This window comes from Myotis lucifugus, unplaced genomic scaffold (assembly GCF_000147115.1).
Source record: "Myotis lucifugus unplaced genomic scaffold, Myoluc2.0 scaffold_297, whole genome shotgun sequence".
Taxonomy (NCBI): Eukaryota; Metazoa; Chordata; class Mammalia; order Chiroptera; family Vespertilionidae; genus Myotis; species Myotis lucifugus.
This window is the reverse complement of record NW_005871345.1, coordinates 1,426,112-1,441,159: the sequence shown is the minus strand read 5'-3', so window position 1 is coordinate 1,441,159 and position 15,048 is coordinate 1,426,112. Positions and strand designations below refer to the sequence as shown.

The 15,048-nt window shown below is 44.5% G+C and overlaps 2 gene segments (V, D, J or C); both read left to right on the top strand.

The window, feature by feature from the left end:
* Nucleotides 1-8,176: 8,176 nt before the first annotated feature.
* LOC111828202 lies at nucleotides 8,177-8,868 on the top strand. The segment is given in 2 exon segments: nucleotides 8,177-8,309; nucleotides 8,435-8,868. Coding segments are annotated over 2 exon segments (480 nt in total).
* A 4,934-nt stretch (nucleotides 8,869-13,802) lies between these two features.
* On the top strand, nucleotides 13,803-14,355 carry LOC111828201. The segment is given in 2 exon segments: nucleotides 13,803-13,848; nucleotides 13,964-14,355. Coding segments are annotated over 2 exon segments (438 nt in total).
* Nucleotides 14,356-15,048: the final 693 nt, after the last annotated feature.

Genomic DNA, 15,048 nt, shown 5'->3' with positions numbered 1-15,048 from the left:
AGAAGGCGGCTGGACTGCGGAACGGATCTGTGACCTGGCAGGCGGGTGGCAGTGCTTGAGGCTGTCCGCGGTTTGGACCTGGATCCGTGGCCTTGCAGGGGGGGGAGTGCCGCGGGAGGCTCTCCGCGGTCCTGGGACCAGATCCGTGACCCTGCTGGGCAGGGGGCACCGCGGGAGGCTGTCCGCTGTCCCAGGACCCGGATCTGTGACTCTGCAGGGCGGGGGGCAGTGCTTGAGGCTGTCGGCGGTCTGGGACCCGGGGGCAGGGGGCAGCGCTTGAGGCTGTCCGTGGTCCTGGGACCCAGATCTGTGACCCTGCCAGGCGGGGAGCAGTGCTTGAGGCTGTCTGCAGGACCAAGACATGGATCTGTGACCCTGCCAGGCGGGGGGCAGCGCTTGAGGCTGTCCGTGGTCCCAGGACCTGGATCCGTGACCCTTCCCGGCAGGGCAGCAGCTAGCACAGGGGCGGATCGGCCAGGGTTGGGCAGGGCAGGACGCCTGGCTTCCGCCCAGCCCCAGTCACTCTGGGCAGGTGAGCAGCGCAGAGAGCCTCTGGACAGGGGAGGCAGGCCGGCGGAGGGTGGCCTGTACTCCCCACATGGCGGTGGTGACAGCTGTGAGCACGCCAAGTGGAGCCTGCAGGCTGAGCTGAAGTAGTGCCTGCAGGCCATCAGCGCCCAGGAGTGGCTGCGCAAGATCCGCCTCCTGGTCCAGAAGGTGCAGAATCGCAGGGACAGCCACCGTGGCGGGCCAGACTGACACCCTCCTGGCCACACCACGGGGGTTTGCGGATCTGCAAAGCCAGAGGCCTCCGGTGTGCACATCCCCCCCCTGACGTGAGAACATCCCCCAGCACAATGTCACCCTCCCACGCCTGCAACAGTTGCAAACGAAGGCGTGCACAAGTTCCCCCCGCCTCTCCACCGCACTTCCATCAACCCGGCATGCCTAACACCCCCACAGGATGTGCACACATTCCCTCTGATGCTCTCACGTCCTTTGGAGAGTGTCTGGGTGTTCTGGGTGCTGAGGGTGGGCGCCTGTGAGATGACAGTGAGAGGGCAGAGTGGTGATACCCTGTTCCCACGGAGGCCAGTGCAGCTACGAGATCACCTCTGGCGGGGTTAATGCAGGTGCTGAGGCAGGAGCAGGTGCAGATAGACACACCTGGTGGGCACAGGCGGCCCTCTCTGAGGTGCCTTCGGTCAGCGTTCAAGATCAAGAACTCAGAGGCGGAGAGAAATTCCGTCCTCTCAGTGAAACAGTGGGATAGTCGGGGCGACTGTAGAGGAGGAATGTGCACTTTGGGTGCCAGCACCCATGAGTGAAGGCTGCCCTGACTGAGCCTCGCTTGCTTGGGGCCTAGCTCACTCCTGCCGGGCAAAGGGAGACAGGACGGTGCTTTTCCGAATTAATGAGAGAAAACGTTGATTCTCCTGCTGCCCATGAAGGTGGAAAGTGAAGTGGGGAGACATGTGGAGAGTGAGCGAGGTTCCCTGTCTGGGGGTTCCAAATCTGCTGTTGGTTTCTTTCACTGCTGACTAGAGATATACAGGGTGTCCCCCCAAAATGTATACACACTTTGAATACCTACTAATTCCAATGGTTTTAAGCATAAGAAAGAAACAACAATGGAGCTGTTATCTGTTAAAAGTGTGGGCACAAACAGGTAGTTGGACATTCCCTGAGGGGTCTCAGATTGGAGAGGGTGAAGGCCAGACTGAGGGGCTCCTTCCCCCCACCCCCACCCCAGTGCACGAATTTCGTGCACCGGGCTACTAGTATTAAATAAAGTTTGAAAAACACAGTTCTGGTCCACATGTCCTTCTAACTGGCCTCTTTTCTCTCAAGACAATGTATTCCCTACATCTTTGATACTCAAAATCTGGACCAGCAGTATTGAAACTTGGGCATAATCTCAGGCTCCAATTGAGACTGATTGAATTTGAATCTGCATTTTAACAAGATCCCCAGGTGATTCTATTCCTGAAAATTTTGAGAAACACGAATCTAACCAGTGTCTAGAGCAGGGGTGGGCAAACTATTTGACTCGAGGGCCACAATGGGTTCTTAAACCGGATCAGAGGGCCGGAAGAAAAGCATGGATGGAGTGTTTGTGTGAACTAATATAAATTCAAAGTAAACATCATTACATAAAAGGGTACGGTCTTTTTTTTTTTTTTAGTTTTATTCATTTCAAACTGGCCAGATCCGGCCCGAGGGCCGTAGTTTGCCCATGGCTGGTCTAGAGTGATTTTTCAAACTGTAAATTAGAAGCTCCCTCTACTTGCCTAAAATATGTCAATGGTTTTATGTTGCTCTTAGAATAAAATAACAACCCCAGGCTCTGATGTACAAGGTTATCCATTATTTGAATCTTGCCTGGTGCTTCAATCTCAGCTCTTAACTCTCTTTCCCTGGCTCTCTGTACAGCAACAGCTCTGATCTCCTTTCTATTTTCTGAACTTGCCATGTCCTTTCCCACATTTGGTCTTATCCTTTCACACATCTGAAATTTTCTTCCTCCAGCTTTTGGTGAGCCTGGCTCATTTTCATCCTTTGGTTCTCAGCTCAAATATTATTACTGTAGAAAAAGTCTTTTGACTTCCATTGATCTTCTTGATGAATGTAGTTATCCATAGAGCACCTAACTCCCTATCACATCAACCTGGTAATTTCCCTGGTGGTGGTAATTATAACATGCATTTATATTGTAAACGTATATGCCAATGTGTTCATTGCTTATAGTTTCAGTTAGACTATAAGCTCTATGAGGTCAGAGTTATTGTTTTTGTTCATGGCTTTATCCTTAGTGCATAGAGTAGTGATTGGCTTTTAGTAGTCAGCCGAGAAATATCTACTGAATGAAGTTTCTTGGCCCTTCTCTCTCTCTCCCTTTTCCCTTCTCCTCATTCCCACCTTAGTAACTCAACTTTGTGTATGTTCTCCTTGGTTAGGTATGTGGTACAATTCAGTTCTCTCTGGCCCTTACCTTCAGACTCAGATCTTAGCCTTCCTTTGCTCAGTGGGCTCTGTCAAATAATTATACCCACTCAGGGTCTCAGCCTGTCCTCACTCAACTGACATCACTTTATCAGGTGTAAGCTGAATGAACTCAATTTGAAGGCTAGTAACCTCACAGTGAATTATATAAAAGGAAAAAAAGACATATCCAAAAGACTTTGAAAAGTATAAAAGTAACTTCAAGTAAAATAATTATGAGCACATGTCAATGTTTTATTTCAAACTAGAGGCCCAGTGCACAAAATTCGTGCGCAGGTAGGGTCCCTAGGCCTGGCCTGCAATCAGGGCCGATCAGGTTCTCTGCCTCCTGGCCTCCCCTTTCCTCACTGCCCATGCACCGCCATCATGCAGTTCCCCATCTCCCAGCCTCCCCGCCTCCTCCTTCCCTCTCTCCCTCAGTGCCCGCTGCTGCTGGTCGCTTGCCATGTTCCGTGCTGCCCCCTGGTGGTCAGTGCACATCATAGTGAGCGATCGAACTCCTGGTCTGCCAGTTGAACTCCCGAGAGGACAATTTGCATATTAGCCCTTTATTATATAGGATTACTGCAAAAGAAAATCCCCTCAGTAAACATATTTAAATAATTAGCCTTGGTAGAGACAGTTTATAGGAGATTCGACTTTTTTAAGTTGGATTAAAGATCATTATTATGGTCCGAGGACTAGTTCATAATTATTCTACTTTTGATTGTCTATCTACTGGTTATCAGGTTCCTTACACAATTAATAGTAATTTAAGTATGTAACACTAATTTTCCAGTAGTCTTTATTTCATTAATGTATATCAGAAAATTGCTCAAGCATTTAATTTAGAAATGATAGTTAAATCTCATATGGGTCTAGACATTACATCCTTCAAAAAAGGCTCATTCTGGACCAGTTTTGGAAAACTTATATTTCTCAAGAGTCTTTATTGTAGTATCTATAAAAGTATCAGACTTATTAGGTCTCTGATCTTGCCCTTCTTACAAGATAATAAATTGTTGTTTCTTTGGTGCTGTCAGTAAAGATACAAGACTCCTGGGTCAGAGACAAAAACTTTTATTACTTAATAGAGGCCCGGTTCACAAATTCTTGCACGGTGGGGTCCCTCAGCCTGGCCAGTGATCTGGGCCGATGGGGGCCGGCCGGCCGAGGAGGGACCTCAGGAGGGCTCCAGGGCATGTCCGGCCCTCTTGCCCAGTCCCCATGGGCCAGACCCCAACAGCAAGCTAACCTACCAGTTGGAACATCTGCCCTCTGGTGGTCAGTGCACATCATAGTGACTGGTCGAATGGTCGACTGAACAGTTGACCGATTGTTCAGACACTTAGCATATTACGCTTTTATTATATAGGACTAGAGGCCCGGTGCACAAAAATTTGTGCACTGGGGGGAGGGAGTGGGGGTCCCCCAGCCCGGCCTGTGCCCTCTCGCAGTCTGGGACCCCTCGGGAGATAACGACCTGCTGGCTTAGGCCTGCTCCTGGGTGGCAGAGGGCAGGCCGAATTCCTAAGTGCAGCCCCTGGTCAGGCTCAGAGCAGGGCCAATTGGGGAGTTGGGGCGCCGCCCCATCATGCACAGAGCAGGGCGGATCGGGAGGTTGCGATGCCACCCTCAGTCACGCTCAGGGTAGGGCAGATTGGGGGGTTGGGGCACCGCCCCGTGTCACACTCAAGGCAGGGTCGATGGGGAGGTTGCGGCGCCACCCCCTGTCATGCACAGAGCAGGGCCAATCAGGGGGTTGGGGCGCTGCCCCCTGTCACGCACAGAGCAGGGCCCATCAGGGGTGTTGGGGGCTCCGTACCCTGTCACACACAGAGCAGGGCCCATCAGGGGGTTGAGGAGTTCCCCCCTGTCACTCACAGAGTAGGGCCGATAGGGGAGTTGGGGCACCACCCCGTCACACACAGAGCAGGGCGGATCAGGGGGTTGGTGCGCTGCACCCTGTCAAACACAGAGCTGCGGGGCAATCAGGGGATTGGGGAGCTCCTCCCTATCAGGCACAGAGCAGGGCAGATAAGGAGGTTGTGGCCCCGCCCTCTGTCACACACAGAGGGCGATAAGGGGGTTTGGGCGCTGCCCCCTGTCACGCTGATCCCGGTGCCGGGAGCCTCGCTGCTCCACTGATCCCGGTGCTGGGAGGCATATTACCCTTTTACTATATAGGATAGAGGCCTGGTGCATGGGTAGGGGCCGGCTGGTTTGCCCTGAAGGGTGTCCTGGATCAGGGTGGGGGTCCCCACTGGGGTGCCTGGCCAGTCTGGGTGAGGGGCTGAGGGCTGTTTTTCCGAAGCGAGTGACTGAATCTCCCAACCGCTCCTTGTTTTCTTTTTTTTTCTTCTTTATTCTGGGCCAGCTTTAGCTCTGAGGCCTCACTGCTGAAAACATCGATACAATGTTGCTAAAGCCCGGCTGAATGAAAGCCGGTTTCTGGGGTTTTGTTTATCTTCTTATTTGCAACATAGTACATAGTTGCTTAGAGTTGTAGCTCAGAGGCCGGCAGCGCAGGCGGGGAACGTTGGAGTCCTCCTTCACTGCAGCAAGCAAGCCTCATGTTCGCTTCCAGCTGCCTGGCTGCCGGCCGCCATCTTGGCTGACAGTTAATTTGCATATACTCACTGATTAGCCAATGAAAAGGGTAGCGGTCGTACGCTAATTACCATGTTTCTCTTTTATTAGTGTAGATGGCATAGCAGGGAGCATGACCATCAGCATGTATCATTTGCCCTTAAGTCTCATGGGGTGGTATAATGGGTACAGATGGATAGTATTAGTGCAGCAGGATTGTGTCATAGCTGAGAAACACTGAGCTTAGGGAATTCACTGCATTTTCTTTAGCAAGTAGTCAGCTTGCTCTTTGTCTCAGAGAAGACATTACCTCATCCCTCAGTGTTGCTTGTTGCAAGCACAACCCTGAGAAATGGTTACAGGTTGAGAGGACATGGCCTTACATTATTGCCATACCCAGCAAGCACATAGGAGCACGAGAGACGCACAATCTACTCCAGGGTCCTACATTTTGCTAGTTTCTAGAAAGTTTTGTGAGTATGAAACTTCGTCAGCTATTCTGATTAATCTGACTGACAGAGACTGAGACTAGATCCATCCTATTAGTCTCAAACCACATTTAATTAAAGCTACTATTCGGAGACTCTAATCAGCAAGATGAGATCAATCTGCAGCATTAATTTAATCATGCCTCCTAGTATCTCAGAATTCGTCAACTGTGAATAAGTCCCAGGATGTAAACATTTAGGATCTAGCATAATAATCATTATGGTCCTTGCAAAGTAATTTGGCGCACCAATCTTTGGTTTGATTGCCAAAAACGACCAAAAAGCAACCACCTTTTCAAATGGAGAGATATTCTGTCTCCCCAGACGTAAACATATAATCTGAAAAGGCATAGGTGAATCCAGTTCGGGATTTATTGTTGAACTTGATTAGAATAAGAATTACATCAATTTGGTTACGCTATAGGAGCAGCATTTCTGAGTATTTCCAACCTTTACAGTCATTCATGGTACATAGCTCAAGACTGCTTAGACACCAGCAGCGTATATACTAGTGTTTGTACCAGTTAAACTGAAACAAGGTTGTGGTGATTTATGTGTTTGTATACAAATGGGAATGGGAATCCCTGTTGGGAAGCTTCCATTGATGGTGTCAGGCACAGCAGAATAGTTCAGGACAGGCCACATTAATAGGAGATTTTCTGTTTTCATAGAATGTAGAAGAGGATAACAAACCAGAGCAAGTCAGATTGCCAACTGCAGCTGTTGCTTGGCTCCAGCAGACCATACACAGAGCATTTATCCCCTCGCCCTGCTGGGTCCAAGGTTTTCCCACCCCAGGTGCCAGGGTTCTTGCTCTTTCTCCAGCAAAATTGGTGTGACCATCCTAGTAACTGTAACTCTGCTTTTTACTAGTAATTTCTAATCACATTAAATATTTGTGTGTAGAAGGATAAAGAGCAAAAGGGACAAAGACATTTTCATGCTATTTTATTTAATTTGTTTATTTTGTTAATCCTCAATTGACGATATTTTTCCATTGATTTTTAGGGAGGGTCGAAGTGAGAGGGAAAGACAGAGAGAGACATCGATGTGAAACACACTGATTGGTTGCCTCCTGCATGTGCCCTGACTAGTAATTTATAATCACATTGAATATTTGTGTGTAGAAGGATTAAGGGCAAAAGGGACAAAGACATTTTCATGCCATTTTATTTAATGTGTTTATTTTGTTAATCCTCAATTGAAGATATTTTTCCATTGATTTTTAGGAAGAGTGGAAGCGAGAGGAAAAGACAGAGAGAGACATCGATGTGAAACACACTGATTGGTTGCCTCCTGCATGTGCCCTGACCAGGGCTTGGGCCAGGGAGGAGCCTTCAACCAAGTTACCCGCTCTTTACCGGAATCGAACCCGGGTCTCTTTGTCTGCAGGCTGACCCTCTATCCACTGAGCCAAACCGAATAGGGCTGAAAATTATGGCCTTTATTCATTTGCATTGATTAAATAATTAATGAGATATGTTCCAGGCTGATTTTAAGTATGGGCCTCTGGTCTGATGTCATTTTTCTTCTTTTTAACACCAAATTAAGGAGTAATCTCTTTCCCACACTTTGATGCTTGCATCCAGCAGCGTAAGACCATATGAAGCTCAGCTCAATTGAGGCAATAGTTAGTTGATCTTGGTCTTTCTACCTGATGAATGGCTTTAAAATATAATATAGTTTCCCAACAGTATTCTAAAGTCTAGAGTATTGTCTTCTGTGACTAGTTTATCAATGAGGTAAGTTACTCTTTGATTTTTACTTAACTCCCATTTCTCATTTATTTTAGGACTAACATCTCTTACTACAGAAGGTGACATCATCACAGATTCAGGAAGGAAGAAACACATGCTGCAGCTTTGGCATCTCATCTCTGAAATGAGAAGGAAACACAGCTCTCTTGAATCTTTGGTCTTGCCTCTGGCCTCCAGAGGGCGATGTTACACAGGTAAGACATTTATTTTTGTTGGAAATCATCACCATGTCTTAGCCCCTCCTCCCTGCAGCTGGCTGTTGTGTCCTCACTGATGTCTGAGTAGATAGGAACCTGTAACGAGAATAAGAGGCCAGAAAAGATCCAAATTCAGTAAAAGAAAGCCTTGTCAAGGCAAGGGGCTTAGCCAGCGTAGCCTCCGAAGGCTCAGTGACCTCAGCTCTTGTCTTACCTGCTCCGGAGCCTGCAGCCCTCCCACTGCTTAGCCATGGTCCTGCTACTCATCCCTGTGCTTGAGGTGATTTTTGCCCTGAGTAAGTAACACTCCATTCCCTTTCCTATTTGCACAATAGTGAGCATGTGCTCATTGGAAACTGAATAGAGACACCTTTTCTTCGGGGCCAAGTTCGCTTTTACTTATACGGCATTGATGTTTCAGGAGGAACCGGAGCGCAGTCAGCGACCCAACCTGATGGCCATGTCACTGTCTCTGAAGGAGCCCCACTAGAGCTGAGATGCAAATATTCTTCTTCTACTTCACCGTACCTCTACTGGTACCTGCAGTGCCCCAACCAAGGACTCGAGCTTGTCCTCAAGTACTTTTCAGGGAACACCCTGGTTAAAGGCATAAAAGATTTTGAAGCTGAATTTAGGAAGGATGAAACCTCTTTTAACCTGAAGAAACACTCAGCCCACTGGAGCGACTCTGCTGTGTACTTCTGTGCTGTGAGTGACACAGTGACTGAGACTGCAGGGGGAGCTGAGCACAAACCTTCTGAGACACTGGGACTTTCTGTGACTCAAGAACTCAGCCTGGGGAGTTCTCAAGAAGGTCTTTTTTTTTTTTTCTGTGAAGGCAAAAGGGAAGGGTAGGCAGAGACCGGGAGTGCTTCAACATCAATGCTGTGCTGCATTCAGATAACATTTGAACTAGATGGAGGTCTTCTAATGAATTTCTCCAGGAGGGACATACCCTTCCCCAACTTCCCACCCCACTCCCACACTGACAAAAGTACATCATAAGGGGTCAGAGTTTGGAAGTGAAAAACACAAGAGCATTTTTATTTAAAAAAACACCACATTTCTAGCATTTATTATTCTTAATTATCACTGACTCAGGTGTTAATCAATATGTAGGAATTGGAAGTACTTGATTATGATGTTAGCTGACAAGCTGTTCTGAATAAATTCTCAATTAGGGCAACCTATACAGCATAAATTCTTAATTAGTGCAGTATAGATTCTCAACCTAGATTTGAAGCTTAACTTCTAGCACATACATAATACCTCACTGTGCAATGTTTATATGTTTTAAAGTAAATTTGACATTATAATACCTTGATTTCTAATCTTGTATTACACAAAACCAATTGAACACAATTATTTTTAATGAGAAAATTTTATTTTATTTCTATATTTATTTTATTTTATTATTATTTTAAAATGTATTGATTTATATTTTTTAGAGAGAGAGAAAGGGAGATGATAGAGAGATAGAAACATCAATAAGAGAGAAACATCATCAATTGGCTGCCTCCTGCACTTCCCCTACTGGGGATCAAGCTCCTAACCCATGCATGTACCCTGCCTGGGAATTGAACCATGACCACTGAACAACACTGGCCAAGCTACTTTTTACTTTTATTAAATTTATTGGGGTGACAATGGTTAATAAGGTTATATAGGTCTTACGTGTACAGTTCTCCATACATGAAATCAGAACTACAATGAACGTAATTCTTAATGCAACACATATTGAAAATCTAAAGCCACCCACTTGTAATTGTTTTTTGAAATTTATTCCAGTGATTTCCAAAATAAAATTTTTAAAATAGAATTTTATTGATTTCAGAGAGGAAGGGAGAGGGAGAGAGAGAGCAAAACATCAATGATGAGAATCATTGATCAGCTGCCTCCTGATGCCCCTATTGGTGTTGAGCCTGCAACAAGGCATGTGCCCTGATTAGGAATCAAACCTTGACCTCCTGGTTCATAGGTTGACACTCCACCATTGAGCAACACCGGCTGGGCTCAAAATTAAAAATTTGAGGCTAGTAACCCATAAAAATATATCAAGTATAACAGATTAAATTACTAAAAAACTCTCAGGTATTTTGTAAGTCACACTAATTCATGATAAAAATTACACACTCGACAAAATTTTCAGTCTTTCAAACCAAATTAACAAAGTTTATAGGAAAATATAACCTATACTACAGAACTTCACAATAGCAAAGATTACCTTAATTCTAATAAGGATATTCAAGATCAAGGAACATTTTTATTTACTCTGAAACAATTGTACTAAAAAGCCAACTTTTAAAATATACTTTATATACATTATATATATTCCAAATTGTTATTTGTGATTTGATTCATATCATAGGATAAAAAAACCTGCCTCCTCCAAATATTATAAAAATTACACCCACACAGAATTTAAGTCTCCCTTAATTCAACATTTCATAATATCTAGTGGCAGAAATTATGAAGTGAATGATTTTACTTTTTAAATTTTTACAATTACCTAAATCCAATTTTAAAACATGAGATGAAGTAGGATTACTGCCTTATTATAAATATGTGTCAAGAACTACTAAGCATGCACTTAAAATAGTTTATAAGAATAGCTCTATGAAGTGAACAAAAGAGCATAGAGGGTCTATGTTCAAAGATATACAGGTTTGGTTTTTTCTTCTCTTGTTGCATCAAAGACTCATCTGTCCTCACTTTTAGTTTCTTTGGCTGCTGCTGATTCCTTAAGTTTCTAGATCTTGATGTGTTACCTTTCCCGGTTTTCCTTTAGTTCCCTTTTTGGTCTTAGTTTGGAGTTTTTCTGACAGGCTTTCATTATACCTTTTATGGTCCTTTCATTTACTTAGGCCACATTTTCTAGAGAGAGGATTCTTATTGGTTTCCTCTCCGGCTCCCCCTTCCCTGTCCTTCACCTATCTTTCGGGCATCTTGTTGAATGTGGTACTCTCAGTGAGTGGTGCTGACTGAATGCCGGATTAAGTCAGGAAACTACAGTTTCACAGATACTCCAGGAATAACCAGAATGGCTCTGCCAAAGGGATTGACATCTGAAAGGGCAGGAAAGACAGGTTTTCCAATCCCCCAGGGAACAGCCAACCAGTTTCTCCAGATCAAAGAGGGGAGGGAGAACTTGTGAGGGGGAAATTCCTTTACTGAGTGCATGAGCAGTGGGGGCTAAAATGGTGACCATAAAGGGGAGGAGACAAATCTGGGGAAAAGATTGGCTAGGACAAAAAGTCAGGAGAGATTGGATAGTTTGAAAGAAAGCCTGCCCTCTCCCAAGCCCAAGGAAATATAGGGAAGCTTAATATAGGCCCCAGTCTCCTTAGCAGCCATGAGGGGCTAGAAGGCAGTGCTAATTGTGGCCCCTGCACCATCGAGCCTTGGTTGTGGATTATCATTGTAATAATCTGGTTATTATTTAACAGGAAAGGAGTAAAGGTAATCTATATCTATACTAATAAAAGGATAATATGCTAATTAGACCAGATGTCATTCCAGACATCCTTCCTGACGAAGCTGGGGCCCAGGCGAAGCCAGCTGGGGAAAAGAAAATGAGAAGATGAAATGGGAGAAAATGAGCATATGTAGAGAGAGAGGAGGAAAGTGAAAAAAAAAAGAGAGATGAAAAGAAAGAAATTGGAAACGGTTTCTTCAATTTCAAAATGTGGCCTATACTTCATAGTCAGAGAGCAGAATCAGCCAGGTGTACCTGCAGGGTATATGGGGAAAGTGTTGAATAGAAGGGAGATAGAAATGAGGTCAGGGTGGTCATCATATACACGTCCTATTTCTCTATCACTAAAGTCTTGTTGGAGACATTGTGTTTGTTCATGACAACCATAAGTCTGAGGTTTACAGAATTCTCTTAATTTCATTTACTGGTAATTGTATTTATTCCATTAAGAGGATTAAATAAATAAACAGTATACCCAATGAGATATTTTTTCTTTGTGAGAGTTTTCTTGTAAATTAATTCTAAATCACTTTTGAAACTATGTGTCCTGATTATTGGTTAAAGAAATTAGACCACTGACCATTTTTTCAGACTATTCTTGACTCAGACGAGGCCCTCGTTTCTTTCTGAGATTTCCTTTCCTTATCTTTACTCCCCTCCTGATTACTGGGCACTTTAATTGGAGGCAATCCTGTGAGGGTGCAAAGCCTAGAGCAGGGGTGGGCAAACTTTTTGACTCGAGGGCCACAATGGGTTCTTAAACTGGACCGGAGGGCCGGAACAAAAGCATGGATGGAGTGTTTGTGTGAACTAATATAAATTCAAAGTAAACATCATTACATAAAAGGGTACGGTCTTTTTTTTTTTAGTTTTATCCATTTCAAACCGGCCCGCGGGCCGTAGTTTGCCCACGGCTGGCCTAGAGGTTTATTTTTTTTTTCTTTTCATTGAATGTACTTGGATGACATTGGTTAACAAAATTATGCAGGTGTCAGGTGCACATTCTGCATCACTTCACCTGTCCACTGTATTTGTGTTCACCACCCCTAGTCAAGTCTCACCTAGGAGTTTCTGTGTCTGTGATCAGCAGTGTACCAGCCAGAAGGGCATTGACACCAATAGCAATGTCAGTCCCTGTGGAAAAACTGGAAGGAGATTTCTTGGCTCTCTGATCCCCTTGTCCTCTTCTTCATTAAGGACAGATGGGGCTCAGCCTACCTGTTACTTTCATCTCAGCAATTTGGGGACTAGAGGAGAGGCTTTCTCAAGAAAATGTTTCCTTCTTCTAGGTGCATTGATCTCTACAGACCAAGCTCTCTCCAAGACCCACAGTTTTCTGCTCTTCATTCTGAAGTTTCCTGCTACCTGACTCCAGATTCACATATGAGCCCCAATGCCATATGGTGCTTGAGTTCTCTCACCATAGCTTGGCTGGTCGCTGCAGAAGCTCCTTGGCTAAGCACAGGGGATCAGGGATATTTTCAATTGGCCATCTCTCTAGAATTGCCTTCTTTCCAGGCTAAATGATTGTTCCTTTGTTTATGGCCTATTTTTTTTTTTAACTTACAGAACTAAATTTCTAAAGGGCCACTCAGAATCAATGATGATAGATGGAAAGATAATTTGACCTGGTAACATTTAAACATTTCATTAACATACCTGTATAAATTTCTATGAAGTCTGATATTTCCCTGTATGCTTTCTATTACTTTTTTTAAAAAAAAAATCCATGACCATCCTAAATTTATTTTAAAAAGATATTTTATTTTGTTTAAAAATATTAAATATTGTCTTCATTAGGAATTTATTTTGTAACAGATATTAAGGTAAGCATCCAAATTTTATTTGTTAATCTCTAAAAGATTCTCCATTCATGAAGGTATCTTATTAAATACTAGAATGCCTTCTTTCCCCCATTTTGTTATAACTAAATTTCCATTAGTAATTTGTAGTTTGGACTTTCTATTCTGTTCCATTGACGCCTCCATTTGGACCTTTTTAGTAATATGCTTTTAAATCTAACATAGCTTTCCCCTTTGTCTTATTAACTGTGGAGGAATTCCTTCTCCATTCCGTTTAGAGTTTAAAGCTTCCTGAAGCCCAAAATTATCTGCTATATCACATTTAGCCTCTAGAGGGCGAAATGACACAAACTGAATTTAGTAGAAAGCCTGAAAGCAACCAGCCCTTGGAGGAAATGCTTTTGCTTAACATGCTGGGTAAACTCACTCACTGCTCTGCCAGTGTCCATGTGGCTGAATTGTCTCCAGAAAAGTCCTCTGGAAAAGAGCCTCTTGTTTCTCACAGCTCGGACATGAAGCCCATCCTCACTTCCGTGCTTGTGATCATAGTCACACTCCGTGAGTAAAGTCTCTCTTAATTCTCTCTTTCTGTGGTCTTCTGATTTAGGACCAGTTTAAAGAAGTATTCTCCTCTGTCTTTAAGATGATTCCTGACCTAGAATTGGTGTTACAGGAGGAATAAGAGCCCAGACAGTGACTCAGCCCGAGGACATCATCTCTGTCCTTGAAGGAGCCTCAGTGCAGGTGAAGTGCAACTACGTGTATTCTGGGAGCCCTGTACTTTTCTGGTATGTCCAGTATCCCAGACAAAGCCTGCGGTTACTCCTGAAACACTTCTCAGGGGAGAGCGCCAAAGGTTTCACGGCTGTCCTTGACAAGAGTGAGGCGTCCTTCCATCTGAAGAAGCCATCAGCGCAAGAGGAAGACTCAGCCGTGTATTACTGTGCCGTGAGTGACACAGTAGCTGGTTTTGCAAAGGAAGTAGATCACAAACCCCGTGGGAGTTACAGCACATGTTTCATTGTAAGTTCTCTCTATGGCCACAGTGGGGCAGTCTCTCCCTAGAGACTGGCATTGAGTTTACCTCTTACACACAATATCCTCAGTTGTCAATTAGCTAGATCAACCTCAAAAATTTGTCCAAGCAAATTCTCATTACCTACTCTGTCTACATTACTTTATAAGATAGTAACTGTATTTATTCTGTTTAGTAGTACCTGGAAAGATACCTTTGAAATAAAATACAATATAGCACAGCATAAAAAAAGCATTTTTTTTCTTGCCCAGAGGGACTCCCCAGGTTTGAGTCCCAGCTCTTCACCTCCTCTGCCACCCCATCCACCCTCACATGTGTTTGTCACCACATACCTAACTAAGCACAGTTCCTTAAAAGTATGATACTGTTACATGACATGCAATTGCTGGTCTTTCTGCATCTAATGTCTCCCCCCCCCCCCCCCGACTCCTACTGCATCAATTGGGGTCCAATAAGGAGAAATATACAGTAATTTAACAAAGAAACTTTAATATACACACTTAAAAACTAATAATAGAGAACTAATTACTGAGTTAAAAAATAACTCTAAAGAATATGCGAATAGCTTATGTAGGGAGAAACTCTCATCTCTAGGACTGAGCCAAAGTTCCAAAGTAATAACACATTGAAATATGTGCCCTCCTCTCCTACCAACGCTTCAGACCTCTCTGGGGAGTGTGTGGCGCTAGCCTGCTGGGTGGTGAGAAGTTGGCTGAGGTGCC